Source organism: Rhopalosiphum padi, chromosome 4, assembly GCF_020882245.1.
Source record: "Rhopalosiphum padi isolate XX-2018 chromosome 4, ASM2088224v1, whole genome shotgun sequence".
In the NCBI taxonomy this organism is placed as follows: domain Eukaryota; kingdom Metazoa; phylum Arthropoda; class Insecta; order Hemiptera; family Aphididae; genus Rhopalosiphum; species Rhopalosiphum padi.
This window is the reverse complement of record NC_083600.1, coordinates 32,215,095-32,229,675: the sequence shown is the minus strand read 5'-3', so window position 1 is coordinate 32,229,675 and position 14,581 is coordinate 32,215,095. Positions and strand designations below refer to the sequence as shown.

General features: G+C 32.1%; 1 protein-coding gene across 2 annotated transcripts; it reads right to left on the bottom strand.

The window, feature by feature from the left end:
• Positions 1-434: 434 nt before the first annotated feature.
• On the bottom strand, positions 435-13,921 carry LOC132929590 (serine protease nudel). 2 transcript variants are annotated; one of them, XM_060995048.1, is made up of 19 exons: positions 13,688-13,921; positions 13,465-13,623; positions 10,996-13,233; positions 10,688-10,891; positions 10,412-10,575; positions 9,398-9,531; positions 8,874-9,266; positions 8,484-8,767; positions 8,130-8,405; positions 7,511-8,021; positions 6,784-7,076; positions 6,503-6,677; positions 5,583-5,816; positions 5,150-5,504; positions 4,648-4,813; positions 4,044-4,223; positions 2,536-2,791; positions 2,294-2,401; positions 435-880 (listed from the first exon to the last, which is right to left on the bottom strand). In XM_060995048.1, the coding sequence occupies exons 2-19, from the start codon at positions 13,613-13,615 to the stop codon at positions 595-597; spliced, it is 6,408 nt and encodes a 2,135-aa protein (XP_060851031.1). In that variant the 5' UTR covers positions 13,616-13,623; positions 13,688-13,921; the 3' UTR covers positions 435-594. The 2 variants fall into 2 exon arrangements, with proteins under 2 accessions (XP_060851031.1, XP_060851033.1); XM_060995050.1 differs by having other exon boundaries at positions 13,465-13,617.
• Between the last annotated feature and the right edge of the window lie 660 nt (positions 13,922-14,581).

Below are 14,581 nucleotides of genomic sequence, written 5' to 3'. Positions count from 1 at the left end.
AAAGAATCTTATATTTTGCATAGGTAATTGATAAAACAACTTTTACAAATTAAAAATTATAATATTTTTATCTCCTACATAATTTAATTATCAAACTTCGAATTTAGTAATTTGTGTATAATATTAAGACTTGTGATAATTGATCAATCATCAATGTTACAAGATACCTATTATAAGTTCTAACTAGAGTCTAGAGATCGGATTTATATGCGATTAAAATCTTAAAAATAAGATCTTCTAACTTCTAATGCTTTCGTTCTAAGTTTCAAACATTTATAACGAGTAGGTACCTAGGTATTAAAATTTGTAATACGTCGTATTGTTTGATGTTTCTTTAATAAATAAATGTATGATCTTAGATCTATAAATCTAGAATTTCTATATTATAATATAGGCATCATCTAACATATATATATATATATATATATATATATATATATATATATATATAACAGTAAATAAATAAATATTTATAAATAATCTTAGAGTATAATATAAACAATGTCATAATACTAAATATTATATATTTTAATCGTCATAGCAGCCGATCTGTAGCAGTGTAGTGTCGTCGTGACCACGTCCAATAATTAGCTATTATGTACTGGAACACACTACGTACGTGGCGGTGCACGCCCGGTCCGTTCGCCGCTGCAAGATGTCTTTGGTCGCCGACCGGATGGTGACGTCCGTGCCCGCGTTCAGCTGAACGACCATGAAGTTCTCGAAGTCTACACCGGCGCCGTCCGCCCTTTTTATGCCCACCGCGTGCCTGAATCCCAGTCCTCTGCACAGCGAATGATAATCGACGTCCGTGTAGTCTGCGGTTATGCACTGCTCGTGCCAGTGACCGTACGACCTTACCGCCAACACGCCTTCGTTTCTGCACATATCGCGATGTGAAACATATATTAGGTATATATATAGCCATTTACCACTGCACTGATATTGATGTTGTATAGGGTATATTATATATAGATACCTATGCGATACAGTGCCGTAGCCAGAATTTTTTACGGGGGGGGGGGGGGGGGGAAAGGAGGGCTGATCAATTTTTGTAAAATACAATTTAAGATTTTTGTTGCGATTTTCATAGACCGTTTAAAATTAAAATAATTTTTAAATTTTCTTAATATTTCGAGGTAGGGTTCACGTATTAGTTTTAATAAGTGTATGTTGTATAGAAATATTATCCACAGTTTTTCGTTTTAAAGTATTAGAAATAGTGACTTTCGTTAAATTTTTACGCGGTGAATGTTTATGTTCGATAACCTATTTTAAAAGCATCTCATCATCTTCACTTATAAACAGCTTTGATTTTTGAAGTACTTATACGACTTCAATGTATATTACCATTTAACACTCGTTTGTGTAACGCGATCTCTATAAAAAGTGTAATGATTTAAGACTAATAAAATTTTGCCCTTTTTACTATATACTCGTCGTGTAATATTTTTCATCGTGTTAATGACGTCAGCTAGGACTTTTCGTCTTTAAAAATGCACCTAACAGAGTATTACATCGACACATCGTATTATATTGACATATCATAATTCATAATCATTTCTAAGTTCTAACAACCATAAAACTATTATTAAAGATAAAATAAATTATAATAACAAGCGTATTGTGATAAAGTCTGGTATAATTGTTATTACTCGTTACCTATAAATCAGTTATCCACTTAGACGTGTCTAAAATTTACGCTTTTTGGTAAAATTCTGTCTTTACACCAGATGAGCTATTAATTATTATTAGTTTAATTTTTATATATTATATAAATTATTTATTATTTACTATTTACATATTTACTTAGCCTATTTGATGGGTTGGTATTATATAATCCTCTATATAATACCTACGTGAGGGCAATTGGTGAATTTTAAAATTGCCGAAAATAGCCGTCGAGCCGTCGTACTTTTAATAATTTATATATTATAATATTTTAGATTAAAAATTTAGAATACGATGAATAAAGAATAATATGTATTATAGAAATATATAGGATTCGATTATCTATTGTATGATATGTTTTAATATTGGTAATATATTAAGCTGGTGGTCCAGACGGAGGCATAATTTGCCATGCGGACATTTTTTTCGATCATTAATAGAGTTCGTTAAATTGTTAATATCTTATATGGGATTTCAAAGACTTTAATCATTAGGTAAGTTATTATAATAACAGGAGGGAAATGTATTATAATTTTTTTTAAATAATTTGCGTTATAATTATAATCAATATATTAATATATATATAGGTAGCAACGATTAACGGGTATATGGTATATCATACTTTTTTCCAGCTGGAGTAATTAATCCAATGCATTCTGCTTCGTCGTCGGATTCGGGACAATCTTCTTCGCCGTCGCACACGAGTTCCGATGATATACATTTGTTCGATCTACAGACAGACAAAATGCGTATAAAACATTATTTTTCGTTAAATTATTTATGTATACAATATAATATACATAAAAGTGTATAACATATACACTGATACACTTATTTTATGTTTGTATATTTTATATTACTTACGATTGACAGTGATAAACGTTCGTTCTATTACAGTAACCGGGACAGTTCGCGAACTCTTCGTCCGTCTTGTCTAAACAATCCCAACGTCCGTCGCATAATCTTTCCGGGGCCGTGAGCTTTAGATAGTCCACGCACGTGTTTTTCTGACATGTCTTTGGTTCATCGGTTCCGTCGCCGCAGTTGTCGATTCCGTCGCAAAATGCAGTTTTCTCCACGCATTTTCCATTGGTGCAACGAAAACTGCCCACGTTGCATACTATATAGAATTTATGTATTTTATACATTGTACATTGTTGCAGTAATTAAACTTAAATACCTACTAAATGTACATACTTAAACTGATATACATTTAGTAGGTATTTAAGTGTCATTACAAGTAGGAACTGACTTAATACGAGCATATATTTATGTGTTTAGTAATAAATATATTTTTCGATAGTCACTCTTCTATAATTCATTGTTGAATTCACGAGAATCCAAAAACCATACATTTTTCTTTTGGACCGGGTGTCAAAATCAAGATTGTGCATATTAACGTCACAGAAATATTATTCCAAGCGTTCACGAAAACGGTTTTAAATGTTTTAATATAGGTACTTTGTATTTTTATACATACTTACCTGTAATATTCTTTATTTTTTAATAAGAAATCTAGTTTTTTTAAAAATGTACCATCGTCTAATTCTATAATGTAAAGGTAAAGCTGTTACTTTTTGTTAATTAATATTAAAAAAAAAAGTTTTTGGCGCTTTTCAACATTTTGTTATTTTATATTTTCATAACAGGTTTCTTATTTATACAATATTGCCCCAAAAGCAGTTGTAGCAGATCTATGTAACGTGGTTTTTATTAAAAATTTTCAGTGAGACGTCTGGTATTTGTATATCTGTATTAAAGGTATCCTAGGTATCTGTTTATTATTAAATTATAATAATTATAATGATACGTTTTGTCAGTAGAATAAGTCAGGGGCGTCATTTCAGATTTCTTTTCGGGTGTGCGAGGTATCAAGTAGGCCATTTTGAAATTTCACCAGGCCATATAAAAATAGATATACTACATATATGTACATTATTCTGCTTCCAAATTTTTCCATACGTCAATACGTCATAGACCGAATCAATGTATCAACATAAATAATAAAAATCAATTTAAAAAAAATGTATAGCACAATATTTGTCTATGGACTATGACCAATATAATTTAAAGTGATAAATAATAATCTTGCATTATTTCATCAGGGTGCAAGCCAGTTGAAACTATTTTAAAAGTAAAGGGTGTAAACACACACTTTGATACACCCCTCCCTCCCCAAAATGACGTCCCTGGAATAAATTATAAAGCGATAAACTACTTAACTAACTAATTACTAATTACCGAATTAATAAAAGTAAGATAAAATCGAGTAAGGAGAATTTTAGTTAATGCATTTACCCATCATCTCTACTGTACTGAATCCGTCACTAAATATTGTATTATTATAATTTATGTAAAGTATATTAAATTACTGCATAGAGTGTCGTTGGTCTTGCATTTTTCGGAACGTTCTTCGCACATTTTAATCGTTTCGTCTCGTTCGTCACGACAATCCGGTACTCCGTCACACACTCTTTCCCACGGAACGCACTCACCGAGCTCACAACGTTTTCCTCCACAAAACGGGGTGGGTGTCGTTTTTATGCTTTCATCTACAGAACATAGAAAATGTATATACGTAACAATAACGAGCATATTATATTATCATATCAAACAGGGTCTTTCAAATGTCGTGTGATAAAAATGGTGGGCATCAAGTTAAGTTCGGTTTGTGTCACTTAAGTCACAAACGGAAGATAATCCACTAATTTATAGGTAATATGATGTATATAGTGTATATCTTGAAGATTTGGCGTATCGTTTAAAATTAATTGTATAATTTTACTAAAATTATTGAATTCTTCCAGATACACTCTATATAATATGCATACTTAGGTATACGTACCTACCTATATATATATATATTATACATATTATTGTTTCATTTATTTTTTAACTGAAAAATCCTATTCGTTTTTTATGTATTACGGGTGATATTGAGCAGCTGTATATGTATATGACGTGTATACAATTTACCAGTGATAACCGCGATTTCGTTCATTAGATCTTCAGCTATTGGTAGTCGGACTTGCGCACTACGATCGCAAAGGTTCATGTCAAGCTGAATTGACGATGCGGCCAGAAACAAACCAAAATTTGACTGACAGATGACCCCAATCACATGAGACATATTTTTTCCATTCTGAAATCATGTGGATCACTTATAGCTTAGTTTATACGGAAATCCGTCATTCAAAGACTTAAATAATATAATATATACATATATATTTTGCTACAGTATAGGTACAGCATATGTATGCTTCAATATGTATAGTATAGTTTAATTTATTTTTGTATTCTTTTTTATTAATGATTTAGATTTATATTTGAAATAATTAATTTGCAAATATTTTTTGCTATTCAGTAATTTTAGCTTTTTTTGTTCTTATAACATTTATTGATTACATTATTTATTTAAATTCTCGTAATATATTCACAGTCTTACAACTCAATTATTGTGAATAGTGTATAGACTTACTGAACACGATCGAGGTATTTGTGACACACTAAAGCATAACGTTTTAGGGTCGTCACACAGTCCGGTATCCGGTCGAAGGAACGCAACTTCGGTTTTATTGCTGTGCCGGTCGTCCGTGTAGCCGATCGCGTAGCAAGTACCGTTCGACCGGGGCGACGGTTGAAACGGCAGCACGTTCAATGGCGTTACGCCTCTGCTCAAAGTTGCCGGATTAGCCAAATGTAGCAGATCGAAATCTGTGTCGGGAACTTTTCTGATTCCGTCGACTCGGATGATCTGTTCGTATGGCGACTTGATCCACATGATCGAGTACGTGCTACCACCCAACACTGCCGTCACGTACGACTTGTTTAATCTTGAAAAACAAAAAACAACAAAATTAAAAGATATAATTTCGGAACTGATATCCGTCGGACGTTTGTCGTGTGCGCACCTTAAACCGGTTCTTTTAACAAGCACCCACGAATCCTTCAGTAGCACTCCTGACTGAACGAGCGTACCGTCCACCACGATGTCGGCGTGCCAATGGTACCGTTTCTCTTCTACCGTCTTCCTGCCGCTACACACCACGTAGAGTCCTTGACACAAGTCGGTCATCTTCAACTTGTTCGTTTTCAAGGGTAGAGCACTGTTCCACGACATTTTCTTGTCGTAGTATTCTGATTGTCTGAGGATAACGATAATAACAAATAATGGGCTGATGGGCATTAGAGCTAAATCGAGTTTAACGCAATAATATAAAAAAATCAAGTATAAGTAGCTGGTAAATTACCAAATTTATTTTTTTGGCCTGTATTGTCAGTGACCCACCAGACACGTAACAGCTAGCAGAGCGGTACCCACATTATGACTTTTTTTTTTAAATGAAAACATTAATAATTTATAAAAGTATCTATTTAATAATATACAATATATTTTGTCATTTATTATGTCTATGCAAAATTGAAATCTAAAGTCTGTATTTTATATCACTGGACACTGGCTGTGTGGTTTGGATTGAAATTGTGTACATTATATGTGTGTTATATATTATATTAAAGTATAAAAACAAAATATCAACGAATATAACTGAAATACTAGAAATATAACTGGTTATATTTTAAATAAAATATGTGATAAGTTATTAGGTACATAGGATTTATAAAAATTAAAGAAAATCCGTAGGTATATGAGCAAAAAAGATATCTCAATATATTGAGTTTGGTCTATAAATAATTAAATGACGGTTTTGATAAGGCTTCAATAATTTCATCATAAGCATATAAACTGGTTATATTCGGTTCGGTTCCAGTGCTCGAGCCTAACCGTGTTATTACATTAAACGATAAACATATAATAGTAAATAGTACGTACGAGTAGCCTAGGCTCGAACACGTTTCGTGTGCGATCTTAACAATCACATCACCGTCGCGCATGCACCTCACCCTCCAGACACCGTTGTTGTTCACCGCCACCATGCCAGACTGTCGTAACGTCGGTCGTCCCGTTGCGTCCGATGTCACAGCTGTAGTGCCGTTCGTGATCGCCACTGAAAATAAAACGGTCAGACAATAATAATAATACGAAAAGTTATGACATCGATCGTAGGTATTTGGGCGTTTATTATTTTTTCAACTCGATAATATTATAGTTACCGCAGTATTTCTCGTCACTGCCGTCGTTGCAGTTTACGTGCCCGTCGCACCACGCGCTTTTTTTTATGCATTTTATCGGCCAGCCGCAAGTGGTCTCGTCAGTTTTGCACTTGGGCGTAACGCAATCGGCTTCGTCCGCGCGGTTGTGACAATCTACAATCCCGTCGCAGATGGCCGACGAATTGTACATGTTCGCCAGTCTCGTTTTGCAGTCGCAGGACTCTTCGTCAGTCCCGTCTTCGCAGTCCACCGTGCCGTCACAGCGGTGGTTAGATAACACCACTTGAGTTATTCTGAAAATATACGTCGTTGGACCAATTTTAATATTTCGTACACGCAAAAGTATTATTATATTAATGTCCGAGACTTGGTACTTTTAGAAAAAATTGGTTCTGGTTTTTGATTTAATTTTAAACATATCGATCTTTGCAGATCGCGGTTATTGTGTATTTATAGATTATAATAGATATTTTACATAATATGATTCACCTGGTCAATTTTGTTAAATAATACTAATTTAAGTTAAAATCTTCATAAGCAATTAGTGTAGGCACCTATCAAGAGTTTGTTGTAATAATATATTTTGTTTTGTTTCAAAAATAATTTTCAATGAATAAATTAATAAAATATTTATTTTTTTTTAGTGTTCCCGATTCTATGTGTTGTGTTGTGATAAGGTTTTTGATTCTAGAACGGATTATTTTCGGCTCCATTTATCATTTTTTACCTTTTACAGCTGAACGTTTCTTCGGTAAACTGATTGTCGAAAAGTTGTCTTATAGCGTCGAAAACCGTATTATTTAGTCTTGTTATATTATTACTATAATTTTTTTCTTCGATAACCGCAATGGTGGTTCTATTTTCGATTTTAATTACGTCCCGGAGAGTAGCGTTGACATCATATTTTGGTAATGGTGTTGCGTTTATTCTTACAAATGTTTCCGTTGTCGGCGTCCGTTTGGGGTTGGTGGCCGTGAAATTCATATTAACATCTCGCAATGGCTGTACAGCACTTTTTAATTTACTGTACTTCAAATTGCTGTGATCAGTGTTTCTCGATCGATATAAATTCACATGATACTGAGAACCTGTGTAATCACAATTTTGCTCGTCTTCCGCATTCATACAATCCACATATTTATCACATTGACGTTTGGTCGGAATACATTGTTTTCCGGTGTTGCACCGAATCCCCGGACAATATTGTAGTGGACGGTCTAGTGGTAAATTGTTCTCTTCTGAAACGAAACAGTTAATTAAACAAGTAAAAGTAAATATTGTAAATTAAAAAAAAAATTTAAAAATTATACAAACATAAAACACGGTTTAATTTATTTTTAACTGACCAGTAGCTTTAATAATCCAATCCATATACAACGCGACTCTAGTGTATACTCCGGGTTCCATAGGCCTTGCGCATCCTTCGCCGTGGCTCACTATGCCAGCTACATACCACTTATTTAGATTGTTGGGCTCTCTGCAAAGCAGCGGACCTCCACTATCTCCTTGACAAGTATCGTGGCCGCCACTCAAATATCCGGCACAGATTTCTTTACCATCTATATCAGATTTATGCGTACACTCAGCTAAAACCGGTACTTCTACTTCTCGCATGTTGTCCGCTAAAAACAAAAATCGAAATTACAGTCGACCGTTTTACATTATTCCACAGGTGTTCCACAGGCTTTTGTTGAACTTACGGTCTGGTCCGTGTTCGACCGTAGCTCCCCAACCAACAGCTGTACACATTGTTCCCGGGAATGGAATCCAGTTCAATTTATTATCGGGCAAACACACAGGGCGAATCCAACGGTTAAATTCTAGACCACGATCCAATCTTAATACGGCCAAATCGTTTTCCATGGTCGATCTACTGTACTGAGTGTGGATTATTGCGTGCGTTACTATTCTCGATTGTTCCATCGGTGAAAACGAAAATCTTCGCAAAATTCCGGCTTGTATTTCATAAAAGTGCTTCTTATACCTATATGCGTATTACATATCATAAAACATTAATTCGAATAATCAAACGAAAAACAATAATATAACGATAGTAATAATCTCGTATAGGTATCACGTTTGGTCCTTACTGATTAACGCAGTGCGCTGCGGTCAATACCCATTGGTCGTTTAATATGACACCGCCACAATGAAATATGCCGTCCTGGTAAAGTGCAATAAGCCACGGCCACGCGCCAGGGTTGCTGGCAACGCCTCCGACTACTCTGGGGTCTTTCGATCTCGCAAAGCGCGAGGTGATGTTATTCGATGACTCTAAATACGAACTTCTTCTCAGTCTATCAGGATCAATGTTTTTGTTGAACTTAAGATCGGAACGTATGCCGCAAATGTCTTGTTCGCATTCGACAAATACCCCTTGCTGCTTGCATTCGTTTGATAATATAATTTGATTATTTCCAACGATATTGATATACGGACCGCCATACGTAGTCAGCTCATTTATATACTGTATTTTAGTTGGCCTAATTTATTACAAAATCAAAATATTTTATTAAAAATATAAATTCTATTACAGTAGAACAGTGCAATATAATGTTATCAATTTAAAGTAATTTAATATGTAAATAAAATATTAAATATAAAGTTAGCTTACTTAGACATTTCTCCAGATTCAACCGAACACGCTTTTTCCGCCCATGTATCAATATTATCGTTACCACACATTGGGTACCAATTTCCTTTCCAATTATGGTGCAGGTAACCGGACGAGTATGAAATGAAAAATATCTAATATGTACAAAACATAAAGTTTTTAATATGTGTGTAAATGTATTAATATGCATAATGTGTATATTTTATCATTAAAATCTAATTTTGCAGAAGCAAATTTTAAGGTAAATAATATACCATATAGTTTTAGTAAGTACTTGAAATATTTATGATTTTTATTTATTTATTTATTATTATTATTATTAGAAATTTTTTACAGCTATAATAACATATTTTATTAGGTACTATAAATCTTTTCATAATTATAATATTTATAGTAAAATAATCACCCGTCATATAAATAAATAAATCCTAATTTCTTACTAGTTAAAAATTATTCAATTTTTTTTTAATTCGCACCTATAATAATTATTATATTTAATTATCATAAATTCAAAAAATATTAAAATAAATATTTTTCCTGCAAATGTTAACATATATTTTATTCAGATGTAATTATATCTAGCTACAATATTGGTATTAATTATTTAATATTTAGATTGTATAGGAGTGAAAAAAATTCATTTATGGACATTTATCACTATTTATAAATTTCTCTAATTTAAATTATATAATTAATTTAGAAATCATCGTTCGATCAATATTAGATAATAAATAATAACAATAATAATTAAAAATAATTATGTATAATATTTGATAATACATATACTATTTTGTTTAATTCACGTATTTTAAAATATATACATTTTAATAGTAAATATTAAAAAATGTAGTTATCTAGTTTTAAAACAACAATGAATAAAGATAAGGGTAGAAATTTGAATATGAAAAAAAACTGTTAAACGTTAAAATCAAACAAAATTATAGTTAACAATAATTTTGCAAAATAACATTGCGTAGTCTGTTAAAAAAGAAAAAAATTGTTATTGAAACTTACTTGATTAGGGTTTTCGAGGTGTCTAGATAGTAAAGTGCATTCGTCTTCATCGCGGCCGTTAGGGCAATTTTTAATATAATCACAACGATTTTGTCTTTCGAAACAGCTGGAACGCTGTGAAATAATATCCCAATCACCACAACTAAACGTTTCGTTATTACAACCTAAACACAACAGACATGTACACGTATTATGTGTATGTAATATTTATTTTTTTGGACATATGATTTGTCGGTAACAATATAAATTGTTAGAAATCAGCGCTCTGTGCCATACCGAAACAACCCAATTCGTCTTCTCCGCTCGGGCAGTCGTAATATCCGTCACACAATTTGTCTTTGTCTATTCGTTGTTTGCAATTACACTGGCTTTCGTCACTCGCGTCGTTGCAATGGATTCGGCCGTCGCACCAGTTTTCGGTGTCCACACACCCGGAATTGTCTACACACGGAAACGTATTCGGCGGACAATCGAGATTACCTGAAGACGAAAAATAAATTCGATTAGTTTACATTAAAATATTATAATATTATGCTGTACAATATTATACGATGTCAAGTGGAATTATATATTTATTTTATTACCCGTTAAAATTTCGTCATTGTTTCTTGCGCTTTTGGCCCTTGTCGCGGATTCGTCTTTCGTGCTGTTATCGTAGTTTTTTATTGTCTGATTCGAAGTATATTCACTATTTTTGTTTGCGGCATTCACAGAATACATACAGTGCAACCTGTTCGATTGTCCCGCAAAATCGGCAACCGAACAGACTACATCCGTTCGACAAATCAACAAAACTGGATAATCGTTTTGAATCACTGTGGCAACAGGCGGCTTTCTTTTATATGTGTTCAGCGACTGTGCCAAGTACTGTATTGTATTTTTATTCGTTTCTTCCTCATTTTGCCGGTAATTCAAATTCACTACGTTCTGCGAACACGGTACTGGGTAAAAGCATATTGGATACGTTTTCTGTGGTACTTGTTGTATCACTTCAGGCTGCTGCAAGGTACTTTTGTCGTCGTATTTGTTGACAAGTTTCGAATGGTCTAAGTTTTCTATGTTAGTATCACCTATAATCGTCAATTGATTACTATTTGTTCCGTTATTCAGTTTGTTGTCATGATTTTCGCGGTCTTCTGATGAAGTTCTTTCTTTAACAACTGTTTTTCCGTCATTTTTATTAGAAATAGACATTTCCGTATTCGATTCACTAATGTTTTTGCTTTCAAATATAAAATCAACTGTTCTATCTGTAATATTAGTGTTATTATAATTGTTATAATAATTATCGTTAGGTTTTGATGTTTCTGTAATCAAATCGGAAATATTTTCAATTTTTGATGTCGATTCTGAAGTTTGTTCTGTAATATATGTTTTGCTATAATTATTGTCAAGTTGTAATATTTCTGTAGTAGTAGTTTCTGAAATATTTTCATTTTCAGATGTCGATTCCGAAGTGGTTTTTGTAACACATTTTTTACTATAACTGTTGTCAAGTTCTAATATTTCCGTAGTCGATCCTAAAATATTTTCATTTTCAGATGTCGATTCCGAAGTTGTTTTTGTAACATATGTTTTACTATAATTGTTGTCAAGTTCTAATATTTCTGTAGTCGATCCTAAAATATTTTCATTTTCATATGTAGATTGCGAAGTTTTTTCTGTAATATAAACGTTGTTATAATTGTTATCAGGTTCTGATCTACTTATAGTGAATTTCGAAATATTTTCATTTTCATATGCCGATTCTGGAGTTTTTTTTGTAATATAAGTGTTGCTATGATTATTTTCAGGTTCCAATATTTCGGTAGTTGACTCAGAAATATATTCATTTTCAGTTGTAGATTTTAAAATAACGTCTTTATTATTCGACTCTTTCTCTTGTGCAGTATATAATCTGTCATTATTTAACTCTGTCGTTTGAACCGTTTCGTTTAAATCCGTAATATCTGTTGAACTGGTTGGCGTATCAGAAGTAATATGTGTTTGTAAGCTTACATAATCGTTGGTTATAATTTCTGTATGATATAATAGTTGTGGTTCAACAGTTATTTGAACATTATCTTTAAGTTTTACAGAATTAGTTACTGCATTGGACATTTCTGGTGACAGGTCTCCTTTTGTATCGACAGATTCAACAGTGTCTTCCTGGGTAATGGTATCTCCGAATGTCGATAATAAAATAGTAGTGGACTCATTTTCTTCATTCAAAGTTGGAGTACTGATTTCGCGATCGAAAACACTTCTAAACTGATTGGTTACACTTTGAGGTTTATTATTAGAAATTGTAATTTTTTTTAATAGTTGTGTTTTTTCACTCGTATTAGGTGTATGCTCTTTTACATTTCCTGACGCAAATGTTACTATATCAAATGGTATTTCTGTTAAACGTGTGACTTTTGTTGTTGTGTCGACAACCGTGATAGTGTCTAGCGGACATTTACAACGGCATATTCCATTGTTATCAATCATTGATAATGCTTGAGATATCCGATTTAAGTCTTCGTAGATTTTATTGAATTTCCCTTTCATTTCTACACAATCAACAATCGTTGTTGTTTCGTACAGACCCCGTTTTTCTCTATTAAACCGAATATCTAACCGAGTTAAACTATTATAAAGCCTTTCTATTTCATTCTTAAGTTTTATTATTCTGTTATTTAATTCACACGTGACGGATATTTCTTGTTCGTGGACGTCATCTGAAACCGTCCGATAATGTCTAATTTTGAGTAAGCCTACATTAGGTATTTTGCTAGAACTCACGTTGAGTGGTGATGGTGATGTGTCATTTAAATTACTTTCTGTATTTAAAATCCTACCTGAAATATTGAAATCCTCGTTGATAATATGTTAGTATACTATATACGTATATGCCGGGTTGCATGAAAAATTGATAAATACAATAATGGTTTAATAAAATCTAATGGACCAATCGCGAGCCATTAATCGCGTTTAAGGAACTATTAGTTCACTATTAATTTATTAAATGTTTTGTGATTGTTTATGCAACTCGTAAATAGTATGTTAAAGTTAAGTATTATAGGACGTACCTTGATTAAAAATATCGTTTACCACGAAAAATGTTAATAAACCGATTAAAGTAGTTGAAATTAATACTGATAAAATAAAGCATTTTCTTTTCCAAAACGGCATACTTTTCTCGTACAGCATATTTAATTTGGTAGAATTGATATTTGACATTCCTATACCTATGTAAACGAACGAACTATAATAAATTATACCTAGAATATTTGCATTTAATATATTTCTGACCTGTTATGTTGTTGAATGACTGGGGTTGATGTGAGTTTTCTTCAAATGCAACACATAATAATTAACACTTTAGTACTCCATCATTAACTATCAGATGTATTTAATAAAATAATTGATGTATATTTAAATAATTTTATAAAAAAATTAATTTACAAATTAAAAAATATATTTGTTATGGAACTCCGCACATTTGACGATGATAGTTGTTTAGTGAATACGTATTAAAGACGACTGAGGGCCGTTATGTGCTGAACTGACACTTGTTAGTAACATATTATAAAAAAAATCGAAAAAAGAACAATACATATAAGTATCATGTTAATAGAAATATTGCTTCATTCATTGACGCCTGGATTTGTATTAAACTGCTTTGCATTGCACAAATTGTATGTGCGATTACTGTAGTCGGGTGTTTTGAAAAATGGATAATAACACTATGCATATATATTATATAGTACCATCACTAAAGAAATTCCTCAAAAAAAAAAAACTGTTATTGTTTAGTTAATATATTCCAATACTCATAAAATAATATAATATTTATATTCAATTAGTATGGTATTAATTTAATTTATGAAGTTTTAAAAATATTTTATTAAATTTATAAATTAATAACATATCATACAACATATTTAGTATGATTTTGTATATATTATTGTGTAACGTAAGAAACGTTCAACACACTTCTAAGCTTTAGGTATTGATAGTGACCAGTTGGTACCAAATATCATTATATATAGTGGCTTAATGTCATGATATTATATTATGTTTTTATTTTAATACATTTATTTTTTTTTCGGTTTAAAATAATAATAATATATTTGTATGTGCTTGCGTACTAAGCATACAATGAATAATGTTAATTTATTTGTGTAAAACAACAAGTTAAATCCA

Coding starts and splice junctions, on each gene's coding strand:
- LOC132929590 (XM_060995048.1), bottom strand. CDS start 13,615: ATGTCAAATATCAATTCTACCAAATTAAATATGCTGTACGAGAAAAGT. Junction 10,892..10,995: donor CAATGACGAAATTTTAACGG/GTAATAAAATAA, acceptor TTTCGTCTTCAG/GTAATCTCGATTGTCCGCCG. Junction 9,532..10,411: donor ACCTCGAAAACCCTAATCAA/GTAAGTTTCAAT, acceptor TGTACATATTAG/ATATTTTTCATTTCATACTC.